Source organism: Eublepharis macularius, chromosome 6, assembly GCF_028583425.1.
Source record: "Eublepharis macularius isolate TG4126 chromosome 6, MPM_Emac_v1.0, whole genome shotgun sequence".
NCBI classification, from domain to species: domain Eukaryota; kingdom Metazoa; phylum Chordata; class Lepidosauria; order Squamata; family Eublepharidae; genus Eublepharis; species Eublepharis macularius.
In genome coordinates, this window is record NC_072795.1 from 100670344 (window position 1) to 100683594 (window position 13251).

The window sequence follows — 13251 nt, forward strand, 5'->3', positions numbered from 1 at the left end:
CACAGCACAGCTGACCCTCCTGCCAGGTAAGGTCCTAGTTCAGACCTCAGTCTCAACTGCATTAATTTTCCTACTTTTTCCAATATATATCAGTATCCTAGATGATACATATGCAGTTCTGATTTGGGTTTATATCTGGTGTGACTTTAACTGAGCTGTTTAAAGAGTGCATAATTCATTATGATGTTTTCATTTCACCAATCAGAAATGGCAACTCAGTTATTTCAGGTATTTCATTTTTTGGCAGTAAATATGTTTATTGATCTCAGCTTAATAAAGTTCCTTTGAGGGTCATGAAAGTTGAATTATAAACGTAACAAAACAATCAGAAGCATCTAAGTGTCTGTATATTAACACTGTTCAAGAGGCAACATTTTTATTACTTATGGTTGTGATGACAGTGGCAAACTATAGTTTTCATTTAAAGTGTGGAACTGTTTTTTAAAGCTTGCTGCCATAGTAATCTCTGTAAACATAAGGCACAATGTACAACTTGAGCCTCAACAACATTTGTGAGAAGAGAAGGAAGTCCTCTAACAGAATGTTTGTGTCTAGATTTAAAACATGTCTATCACTTTCACGTTAGATGAAAAACATGGTTTTAAAAATATGATATAAAATGGATTGCTTCATTTTGAAGGTGAAATTGATCCCAAAGAGAGGATAGCACGACAAAGGAAGCTGCTCCAGAAGAAACTTGGCCTTGATATGGGAGCTGCAATTGGAATGAATACAGAAGACTTGTTCAATGATGAGGATTTGGATTACTCTCCTGCTTCATCATTTCTTGTACACAAACAACCTGTAGGTAAAACCTCAGGCTGTTTAACTGCAAGGACTACCATGGTTTGCTTTGTTTGTGCTTATGCCATTATAAAGCATTAAGTTTCAAATACTATGCTTGTCTCATAGCTTCAGTTTTACTAACGTATTAAATAAAATTGTGCAGCATTACATATGTCAATAGGGGATGGTATGGGAAGCTGTGGAATAGTGGAGGAAGGGTTCTGTCTTCTTAAATTGCAAATAAAGAAGGCATGCTGAATCTTTAAATCTTTTCAGACTCTTCAAGCTGCCGAGTTGATTGATTCAGAATTTCGAGCTGGTATGAGTAGCAGGCAAAAGAATAAAGCTAAAAGAATGGCCAAACTGTTTGCAAAGCAAAGATCAAGAGATGCAGTAGAATCCAATGAAAAGAGGTACAGTATTATTTAGATGGAAACAGTAATTCTAATACAAACATTCCCAGTGTGTTTATCTCTGTTTTTCTACTAATGAGCACACTGACCATCTGTTTTGCAGGTAACTGTTAATTCAGAGAGAGAGAGAGTGTATGGGCGATCACAGATTGTATATAGTGTGCAAACATGTTTTCATTTGCAGTAGCTAATTTTTGGACATTAAGGTCATTTCTGTGTGAATGAAAATGAGAACAGTCTGTTATATAGGGGAAGTCACTGTTAAATGAAATTTGTGAACCTAAAAACATTTTAGTGTTCCTTTATAGCAATGATAGCACTGATGGGGAACCAGAGGAGAAGAGAAGAAAAGTGACAAACGTTATCATCAGTCAGCCTGCAACTGATTCCAAACTTTTGGTAGATAATATGCCAGAAGAGGTACAGTACACCCATTTAATGACAATTTAATGCCTGATTTGGCTAGAGTTAATTTGGCTAGAGTCCTATTAATTCAGTGGCAAAATTAAATAGCAGCTGATCACTAACCAATTGAAATCAGTCATATTAACAGTGAATAGCATTAGCTGGATTATGTCCTTATAACTTGGCGTAGCTAATAATTTCTGTGAAAAATAGGGCTAAACTGATACTTGGGGTGCTTGATTAAAATGGTAAATGAGGGTACTTATCTAAGTTAAACAAAGCAGACTTTTTAGGATGGGAGAAAAATTAAGCAGTCATATTAGAAGCATTGTATAAAGTTATGATCAACCAAGGCACAATTAGCAGTACTAGATAGACTTAGAGGTCTTTTGTGCTGGACTTAGTCTTTGCATATGTAACATGTAGAAATAACAGTCTTAAATTCATAAGGCTGCTGCTTTGATACTGTTTGCCTGGATTTCAGTTACTTTCAGATCAGTTCCATACCTTTTCTAGATGAATGGTCCTATAAAAAGGCTAAGACTAAATGTGTCGCTTGTTCTGCATCTTTAGAGCTCAGTATTTTCTTCAAACTTTAGAGTTATTTTAGTTTTGCATAATTTAATCCAGATGATTATTTAAAGAGCATATACCCAGTCACCATGAGTATTTGGGCAATTTGGGTGTAAGTTTTAGAAACAATGGATTGACTTTGTTGTTTTTGTCTCTGTTAGAATAATGATTGGCCTTTGGAAAGTTTTTGTGAAGAAGTATGCAATGACCTCTTTAATCCATCATGGGAGGTAAACTTTTTTCCTTTTACTGATATTACTGTAAGGAATAGATCTGTGATATACCCTGGGTAGAATCCAGCCAGCTTTTTCATTCTGTCTTACCCAGTTTCCCTCCATCCTACAGCCCTCATCCTACTTGGCTTTTAACATGTAGGTCTCATGATTTTCAACATGTCATTCTTTTTTGGGTGGTCAGAGAGATTGCCTCATTTCTTTCCCACCAGCAGAAAAACTGTTTGAATCCCACACTCTGTTCTTACTTGCATTATTGTTTGTAATATAATTTTTCTATCTTGGCAGAGTCCTGTTCAGTAAGTAAATTTGTTTACACTGGCCATAACAGAGCAGCTTTGTTCAGTTGCCAGTTCTTAACAATCCATATTTAATAGTCAAAACTAGGGCTGTGCTATTCGGGTTTCGCTTCGGGTAAAGATACCCAAAGCGGACCTGATTCAGAAAGCTTCAGTATTCCCAAAGTGGGGCCAGCATGCTGGCCCCGCTTCGGAATACCGAAGCAAAGCTTTCCAAAGCATTCGGAAATGCTTTGGAAATCTTCGGGGCTTGTTTAAAGGGCCCCACCGCTGCTTGCAAGCAGCGGTGGGGCCCTTTAAACATCAAACCCCCACACACCTCCCCGCCACCTACCTTGCGGTGGCTCCAGGCTGGCTCCTCTGCTGCTGCTGCCCGAGCCTGGGGGTGGTGGGGAAGGGCCGAAGGAGGGCAGGAAGGGGTAGGAAGGGCTGAAGGAGGCGGAGAAAGCCCTTCCTGCCCCTCAAATGGCCGCCAGCCAACAGCACACCACGGCCATTTGAGGGGCAGGAAGAACCGGAGGAGACGGCTCCGGTCTTCCCCACCACCATGCAGGCTCGGGCAGCAGCAGCAGAGGAGCCAGTTGGCTCCAGGCCGCGCTGCCTTGTGCTGCCGCCGCCACTACAGCGGCAGCGGCAGCCCGCTGCCCAGCTGATGACCCTCACGCCGCCAGGTAAGTCGGTGGGGGTTGGAGGGGTCTCCCTAGGGTTGGGTGGGGGTGGAGGGCTCTCCCCAGGGAGGGTGGGGAGTCCCCCCCTCGCTTCAGTATGCTCCGAATCTTTACGGAGCATACCGAAGCGATTCCCGAACCCCGCCGCTTTGGATTTGGGGGTATTCCAAATCGGTTTCCCGCTTTGGGTTTACCCGAATACCGAATATCCCCACCCGTGCACAGCCCTAGTCAAAACCTTTTTGCACATGATGCACTACACAGCGCATGCACACCCCCAGTGGGAACACTGGTTATATAGGGTTATTTCTGGTATCAGGACCCACCCATGGTTTTACTACTGAAGTCTTCATCCTCCCCTTTCATACACTGATTTCTTCTTTCTCCACTTCTTGCATTGTAGTTTGCTGTAATGTTTGAATGGGGTGCTATGTGTAACTTTTGCTTCCAAATCTAAACGCTACTTCTAACCATGGTTTCTGCTTGGAGGAAGCTCTGGTTAGCAGTATCCATAATTTGCCTAATTCCAGTATTAGAGCAGTGGCTCATGCACTCCAGGGAATTGATGTATACAAGGGGAGCCCACTGCACAGTTCTGGTGGTCAAACTGTGGGTTGGTCTGAATTGAATTGTGCCAACAAATGTGCCAACACAAAATTTGCCATCAGAATGTGAGAAAATTATTTAGGTAAGGTTAAAAAAAATTATAAATCAAAATAGAAATGTGTTCTTACCATCTTAAAAGGCACACAGCAGAGTTTGGTTGTTCTCAGTATATTTTGATACTGGAGCATCTGGCTTTAAAGCAAGAACCTCCATCTCAAAATTGAAGACATTTTATTTATTTTCTGCCTTTCCACCTAGAGGAGCTCAAGGTGGCTTAAAATATAAAACAGAAACAAACATAAAATTACATTAAAAACACAGCTAACAATTACTTACGCATTAAAAAGTGGCTAAACAAAAGCCATCCTAAATTTAAAAAAAAAATTCAGTGGCCTCCTGAAGATAGAGAGTGAGGGCAAGATGCACTTCACTGAGGAGATTGTTCCATCATCATGGAGCTGCCACCAAAAAAGTCCCCTCTGTTATACCCTCCAACTGAGCTTCTTTGAAGTAAACACTTAGGATGTGCTTGGTTGATAAAATAATTGTCCAAAACAATTTGCTGAAAGCGCTAAGCATTTTGCTTCCTGTTTTCTGTAGACTTTTTCTTTCAGAACTCTTAGGTAGCTTCACCTGGGAACATCACAGTGTTGGCATGTATTTATTAGACCTCTTAAACATAGCTACTGTTCTAGCTGCTTTATTATAGTTTTTTTACACACTTAGCAGCAATATAAAGAATAGTGATTTTCTTCTAAGTACATGAAAAATTAGTTTTAGATAGCTTGCTTTACATAGTTTTTCAGTTGTGCAGGAATGTGTGTATTTCCAGTTGCCTCCATTTTATCTGTAAGCCTTGTTTCATAGAACCTTCTATTCTTAACTCTCTAAGATCTTAATCTGTTTTGCTCTACTTACTTTTTAGATCCGACATGGTGCAGGTGTTGGACTGAGAGAGGTACTTAAAGCTCATGGGAAAAGTGGAGGCAAAATAGGAGACAGCACTATAGAAGAGGTAGGCACGTTAATAAGCAAAACCTAGATTACAGTCTGCATTTGTATATTCAGTTATAATGCAACTTCTCAGTTGTTGGGCTGTTTTTAATTTTTTTTTAAATATTTTATTTGAAAATAAAAAAATAAGCCTCAAACATAGTAGAAATAAACATGTGACAACGGTAGTGAGAAATCTGTAGCTGCTTTGCTGTTGTCATATTCAGATTCCAGGGATCAAAGCGGTGCCTCAATGAACCTTGAATTGTAAAATGGCTCCATTTCTGCCCAAGTGCAGGCTTTGAACTGCGTATTTTAACTACAGAACATGTTTCAAATGATTGGGCTTATTCTGCACTGCTCTAGCTTCATTGTTTACTTCTCCTTTTATTAAATATGAGGCTGTTAAATAACTGTTAGTAACACCTTACCCATTATAGCCATGAGAGCTTTCATTTGAGCAGTAGAGAAATGGTTTCTTTTTTGGATAACAGATGGGTCGGTTTTATCATTTTAGAATAAAATAGATTTAAATAACAAATAGCACTCAGACTTCATTGAGAAGCCCAATGTGCATGGTTGGAATTGTATTTGCAATGCTTCTCCTTTCTTTGTATTATGAGCACAGTTGTGTATTATGAACTTTTAAAAATTTGTATGTAGTTACTTCAATAAGTTGGGATAACTCTTTGTAGATCTTGCAAAGAGGGTTTTATTTAGTACACCAATGCAGAAATATTATTTTCCTGTAGAACTCCTTGCAGTTGGGCTCCAGTGCACTATCTTCAGTGTTTAAGCCTTGTTGCCAGTAACAGAAAATGTATAAGAGGATTTATCTCACCAGAACAACTTTGCATTAATTCTACATGTTCAGTGGAGTTTACTTGCTTCTGTGAGACCCTGTAAAAGGAAGAAGGTTGAGAATGTTTCAACATTTAAATGTCTTTAAATAGATGATTCAACAACATCAGGATTGGCTGGAGGACTTGGCTATCAGGCTTCTTTGTGTGTTTGCGTTAGATAGATTTGGCGACTTTGTTTCAGATGAAGTAAGTACCAATTTTGGAAACTGTACTCACTTTGCATAATAAGTTTAATTTTAAAATGCCTTTCTGCTGTTCTGTTGGGTGATTTTTCTCCTTAAATCTTAGGTTGTGGCACCAGTGCGAGAGACTTGTGCACAGACACTCGGAGTGGTGCTGAAATACATGAATGAGACCGGTGTTCATAAAACTGTGTCTATCCTGCTAAAGTTACTTGCGCAGGAGCAGTGGGAAGTGAGGCATGGTGGCCTGTTGGGGATAAAATATGCTTTGGCAGTTCGTCAGGTAACTATTTTTAAGATTCTTCAGGTTGATGTTTATCTCATAATGTCTTGGAGCTGTAGGATGCACTAACATGGGGTACTATCCTTCATGGCTGCGATAGATTTGGGGTTGCTGATTAACCAAATATTTTGGTTAACGTAGCTTTTAATGCAGCCTGTAGCCAAGTGACTTGGCACAGCACACCAGTTACCAGACTTGTCTAGTTAACCAGATGCTGGTTAACACAGCCTTTAGTGTATAAATGATTGCACAGGCCTTTCTCACCCAATCAGTGCCAAATCGGAGAGTTTGTTTGAGTTTGGCTTGAGTAGAACAATAGCAAATTTTTGCAGACATAATATGGAAATATGCTATGAAACAATTGTTCTAGGTAACATTTCCTATAATAATAAAGTTGCTACAGGTTTTCTACACTTTACAAAAGACAGTGGTCCTGCTTGCAGGTTTACCATGTCTACTTTATCTTTTGATCTTTATTGTAACTGTCTTTGCAGGACTTGATTGATACATTGTTGCCTAAAGTCTTACCTGCAATAACTGAAGGTCTACAAGATCTGGACGATGATGTCAGAGCTGTTGCTGCTGCATCTTTAGTGCCAGTGGTGGAAAGCCTTGTTCACCTTCAGCCAGAGAAAGTAAGGAGAGTTCAGCTATATTTTAAATGTTCTTTCTTTCATTGTTCTGAACAAAATTCCAAAATTAGGAATAATTGTTTTCGAAGTAACTTTGCATTGCTGTGCTTTTATTTTTAGGTACCCTTTATTCTTAATATATTATGGGATGCACTTCTGGAATTGGATGACTTGACAGCTTCTACAAACAGCATTATGACCCTTCTTTCATCCCTTTTGACTTATTCTCAGGTCCAAAAATGCAGGTAATTGTGGTCTTCTTCCTCACTGATAGAAATCTTCTTTGAAGACCTTGGATCAATCAATAGCAATTTTAAAAATCTAGTTTTCTTCAGATTTCCCTTTTAAAACTGCTTTGAACTCTGAACTGTTAAGAGGTTATTGTATAAAAGTTATAAATCTGAATTAAACTTTAGAATGTTTTATTACATCCTGCCCTTTCTCCAGCTCTGTGCAGTACATGGCTCTCCTCCTATTTTCTGTACAACAATCCTTTTGAGTAGGTGAGGCTAAAAAACTTGGATCAGCCATCCTCAGCAGAGTTGCACCCTTCTAATCCCACTGAAGACAATGGCACTGAGTGATTAGTCAGCTTTATGGCAGAGTGGGTATTCGAAACTAGGTTTTCACAGTCCAGCCCTCGGTTCATTAGTCTATTCACTAGGGTATCATCATCATATATACAGGAACTGTCATAATAACTGGATAAAACAAGCAATATGAAATCCATATACTGTAATACATCCATACATACTAGTGTCAAGTCTCTGAAAGAGCAATTGTTTCTGATTCTGAAATACCACTTTTACTTGTATGGATTTCAAGTGACATGCACAGAACTGGAACCTGCTTCTTTACATTTTAACAAGTTACCTCGTTTCTTGATTTGACGTACATTTCTAAACACAGACTTGTTTTCAGACAGTATTTTAAAAGCATTTCAAAAGTAAAACATTCAAGGATGGTTGCAGTTTTCCCAATCTTTCTAGTTATTTCCATTGGAAAAAACAAAAACCCAGGCTGGGGAGTAGGTAGACAATTGGTTTCTTGCTCAATTTTTCAAACCCTCTCTCTGAGCCTTCGCATCTCCATGCCTGGAATTTGGAGTGGGGGGTGGAATAAGGGGAAGGGTTGCTACAAAGAGATATAAATTAGGAGCAAGCATTTTTTAAAAGTCCGGTCTTTCATTCCTGTTCATATTATGTCTGTTCTTGGGAACTTGGGTTGCTTGTGAGTACCAGAGGCTGGGTACGTAAAGATTGAAACAAAAATTTTGGAAGAGTAATTTTAAAAGAGTTTCTTATCCCTATGTGCATGAGTGAATTTTAATGAATTGATTTCTTGAATTCCAGAAGACACAGTGGACTTCTGATGTTTGTAAGGGCTGTAAATTAGTGATGGAACTTTTGCTCTGTATGTATAATGTCTCAGGTTCAATCATTGGCATTTCCTCTTAACTCTTGTACATGTTTGGTGATAAAACCTCAAGTAGTACGAAGAGATTTAAACTTTCCCCATATCCAGTATCCATGTATGTTTTCCTATAGAAAGGCACTCAGTTGTTCTGTGTATTGAGTATCAAAATGCCCCCCAAACCTTTTTAAAAGGTGAAAACTTACACTTAATTCAGTAGGAGGTATATTGCATTGATATAGTGGTTAAAATAAGGAGCTGTCAGCTTCTCAGCACCAAATGTTCACCTAACCAGAATGTTTTGAGCTTTTGCTGATGTTTCGTTGCTACATGCTAGAATCTAGATTGGTACAGTTTTGATGCTTGCATGGGTATTGTTTTCTAGGGAGATCTCTTAAAGCCACTGAGTACTTATTATACATTCCACTGTACATGCCACATGGTCACTGTACAGAGAAAATAACAAACTTATATGAAAACAATATTCCCTTGTCTCTAATTTGTCCCAGGAAAAGATGGGGACTTTTAAAATCAAATGCCTAACAAGAAGCCTAGTTTAAACCAACTAGTTTAACCCAGTTCACTGTTGCCTTCTCTCTGCCGTAAATCAGGAGAGTTCACAGCTGAGACAAATACTAGTTGGACACCCTTACTTTTTGATGAATAAAATCTATATAGTTTCATTTTGTTGTTTATCAATAAACATTGTTATTTTTTTCTATGCCATATTGAATTTTCCAGTGCCATATTAGTAAAGTTCTTTTTTTCAAGCGTAGGAGAATTTTAAAAGATCTGTGGTTGCAGTGGGCTGGAACCCTTCTCCCAGTCAGTACAGGAATAAATGAACTCATGATCTTAGTTGATAGAAGTGTCTCACAGTGTGATTCTGTTCAGGTTACTTCAGTTCATTGAAATGAATGGACTTAGATTGGAGAAAATCTGTAAAATTGCATTGTAAATACCTTAAGTTTTTTGATGCATAGTATGCACTCTGCTTGTTTCTATAATGATGTAATAATTGAGTTTTCTAAATTTTAAAGCATATATCTTCATTACTAGGAAGAATTTGACTTACTTTCTTATTCTTCATTTTTATTCAACCTACCTCAGTATTCAGCAATCACTTACAGTTCTGGTACCACGTGTGTGGCCATTCCTACATCATACAATATCTTCTGTTCGAAAAGCTGCCCTGGAAACTTTGTTTACCTTACTGTCTACACAAGATCAGGTGACTGGTTATCTTCTGGCTAATTTTAGTAGAAACATTAGGAAATTTGTATGTACATAACTTCTAATTTATGCATAAATCCTGTATTGATTTAATTTGTATCACTTTCTATTAAAATTGAAGCAGGTTACATAAAATTGAAAACACAATTAAAATAATAAAAGTAGCTTGTAGAGAATTAAGACCATATCCTAATTCCATTTTGTAGTTTATGTTGCCTTTCCCAGCTTCTCATGATATTTGGAATTTTCCTCACTTCTTGTTTCTAGAATTCTGCAGCCTGGCTTATTCCCATTTTGCAAGACATGTTAAGACACATCTTTCAGTTCTGTATTTTAGAAAGTAATCAAGAAATTCTGGAGCTCATACATAAGGTAGGCATCATGTTATAATTTAATTCCCCTTGCCCCATAGTTCTGATTACTCGTTTGTTTTATTATGGCCCATATTTTGGTTTTAGGATTAGCTAATCTTATTTAACTTGGTTGTACTGAACATTGTCAGATACTGTTTGTATTTTGTGTGCTTAAAAGTCTTACATCAGTAATGGAATTTTTTGAGACCACATATCTTTTAAATGACATATAAATGTGTTCCTGTGTAGGTGTGGCTGGAATTGTTAAGCAAGGCATCTCTCCAGTATGTGGTAGCAGCTGCTTGTCCGTGGATGGGAGCTTGGCTCTGTTTAATGATGCAGCCTTCTCACTTGCCTATTGATTTAAATATGTTGCTGGAGGTGAAAGCCAGATCAAAGGTGAGAAAAAAACTATAGTTTTGGAGAACCAAATATTGTTTTGACCAAGTGTCGCAAATATTTTATTGTAACTAAAAACACATGAATGGGCTCTTTTAATTGATTGATTGATTAGATTTTTAGCCCGCCCTCCCCGCAAACAGGCTCAGGGCGGGTTACAATCATAAATAGATTACAATGGATAAAAACAATAAAATAACATCTCAGTACAAACATGAATTTCAGTATTCCAGATGGGGCACCCTTCCCCGTTTCCCTGCCCACCATACACCAAGGAAGAAAAGGATGGAGGTGTGGGTTGGTGAAACTCTTAACTCCCCAAGCATCGTTTGGGGGGGGGGGTAGATGAACCATTCAAACCTCCCCCCCCCCCATTGGTAGGAGACCGGCAAGGAGGCTAGATGGATCTCATGCTGGCCTCAACCATACGCCTGGTGGAACATCTCTATCTTACAGGCCTGCCAAAAAGATATAAGATCTTGGCGGGCCAGAGTGTCTTCCGACAGAGTTCCACCAGGTTGGGGCCAGGACAGAAAATACCATGCCCCTGGTTGAGGCCAGCCAAGCCTCCCTGGGGCCAGGGACCACCAGTAGGTGTTTACCTGCAGACCTAAGAGCTCTCCGAGGTACATACGGAGAGAGGCGGTCCCTCAGGTATGCTGGTCCCAGTCTGTTTAGGGCTTTATAGGTCAGAACCAAAACCTTGAACCTGATCTGGAACTCCACGGGGAGCCAATGCAGCTGCCGCAGAGTTGGAGTCACATGTGCCCTGAATGGAATTCCCATCAGGACATGAGCAGCAGCATTTTGGACCCACTGCAATTTCCCGATCAGACCCAAGGGAAGCCCTGCATAGACCAAGTTACAGTAATTATTCTGGAGGTGACCATTGCATAGATCACTGTCATTAGGTCATGGGTTGAGAGATAGGGGGCAAGCTGCCTGGCCTGCCGAAGATGGAAAAAGGCAGTTCGGGCAGCTGCCTTGACCTGGGCCTCCACTGACAAGGAGGAATCCAGTGTCACACCAAGGCTCCTGACTGATGGAACAGGCACAAGTGGTGCCCCCTCAAAGGCCGGGAGCTGGAGCCCCATATCTACCCCCCCCCCATTTTAAATATTTATGATCACACATGTTCTGCTTATCTACACATTTCCTTGATGTAATTCTTGAAAACCTGACATTGGTCTGTTTTGAAAGTGGCTTTAGTTTTGGACCTTTTCATTTAGTTTTTTAAAGGTATAACCTAAACAATTTAGTTGGAAGGCCAGTTTCAAATCTTCCAAGCTTAACCCTCCAGTGTCTGAGGCTTTAGGGGCCTGATTGGCATAATGATATGCTTACCTGCCCAAGGGCTGATCCGCACATTGCCAAGTTCTCACGGCTACCACAAGAATTTCAGTCAGATATCCACCTCGAGTTCTATGCTCAGAACTTAATTTCCATGAATGCATGGTCCTGATTCAGATTGGGACCTACCTCATCTGTCGTTTTCCTGACCTGAAACAGCTTTGAGTAGCCACTATTTGCTGCTTTGGAGAAATGTGAATATATACTGATGGGTACACATACGTTTCCCCAGTAATGACAATTAATTACTCCAATGCAGTTTAGGAAAGCAGTGTGCAGCACCCCAAATTGGGCCTGCTGATGTGTGGAGTTCTGATCACAGAGCTTCCAGGACACATCTGATGGAAGCATGTCTGGTGACCGTGAGGACTTTGTAACATATGCATCAACCAGTAGTCTTAACATTCTGCTGTTCCTCCAGTTGTGCTATTGAGATGAACAGCCTCCAAGAAACAATACGTTCTGTTCATGCAAAATTATGATGTGATGCTGCTGTCAGTCTTCCCTCTCATACTGTAGACACTCTATCATTCTGAACATATTTTATGACCAAGCAGATTTTATTATTTGAGACCAGATCATTGTATGGCTTGAATAACTTTTGTTGACCATTATGGCTATTTTTTGTTCATATTTCACTAGAATGGCACCGCCAATATGACTTGTTTTTTTCTTAAATTACCTGCCCCCCCTCCCAAATCTAAGCAGGTGGTGCATAGTATTTAGAGTAGCTGAGGTTAGGTAGTTCAGAGGCACCAAACTTTATTGTTAGAGAACTTCCTGAGTCAAGAAACCATTATGAAGGCTCAGGTTTGTGGTTAAAATAAAGATGAGTTTTCGTCTCCAGCATAGAGCTGAACAGATGAGTGGAAAGATGTGCAGTGTTGCTTTAGGATTCTCAAGGGAAGAGAGTCCATGACATCCAAAGTAGTTTAAAGAGGAAGGAGTTGTTCCCTTGGTAGTGGAAATGTGCCATTTATGCCTGAAATAGAAGGGCAAAACTCTCCATGTGTTCTGTTTAGGTAACAGGGAGAGCAAAGGTATAGTGTACAATCACTGCCTAAAACAAAGTGTTCCTACAAACTTTTGGGAGGAGAGCAAACATATAAGCCTTCTAACTTAAGCCTGCTTGATGCAATAACAGCTGCCTCATAGATTACAAACACTGCTACTTATTACCACTGAAGTTTGAGTAGAAGAGCCCCTGAAATAATTGACAGATAATTAAGCAAAATGCCCCTTAAAATTTCTCCAGCTTCTCCAAGCTTTATGGTTATTATATATAAAGCAAACTTTTAGGTTCTTAAGTAGGACTAATATGTGAGAGAATATTCATTCTTAATGGCTGGTTAGAAAATACTGTATTTGAAAGAGACACATGCCCCCCAAACATCTCATATTTTGTTTGCAGGAAAAACCGGGTAGCAAGGTACGACAAGGTCCAACCCAGACAAAGGAGGTGATTCAAGAGTACATTGCCGGAGCGGAAAGTGTTGCCGAAGATCCAGCAACCAGGGATTATGTTGTTATGAGAGCCCGAATGATGGCAGCAAAGTCAGTTTGTTAT

At 39.6% G+C, this 13251-nt stretch overlaps 1 protein-coding gene across 1 annotated transcript in view; it reads left to right on the forward strand.

The window, feature by feature from the left end:
• BTAF1 (B-TFIID TATA-box binding protein associated factor 1) overlaps nt 1–13251 on the forward strand; it is a 51697-nt gene that overhangs the window by 12102 nt on the left and 26344 nt on the right. Inside the window, exons 5-17 of the mRNA XM_054983188.1 lie at nt 641–804; nt 1063–1199; nt 1508–1619; nt 2339–2407; nt 4909–4998; nt 5930–6025; nt 6128–6304; nt 6799–6939; nt 7057–7181; nt 9460–9580; nt 9850–9954; nt 10185–10334; nt 13096–13238. Coding sequence (XP_054839163.1) covers nt 641–804; nt 1063–1199; nt 1508–1619; nt 2339–2407; nt 4909–4998; nt 5930–6025; nt 6128–6304; nt 6799–6939; nt 7057–7181; nt 9460–9580; nt 9850–9954; nt 10185–10334; nt 13096–13238 — 1630 coding nt within the window. The remainder of the gene's footprint in view (nt 1–640; nt 805–1062; nt 1200–1507; nt 1620–2338; nt 2408–4908; nt 4999–5929; nt 6026–6127; nt 6305–6798; nt 6940–7056; nt 7182–9459; nt 9581–9849; nt 9955–10184; nt 10335–13095; nt 13239–13251) is intronic.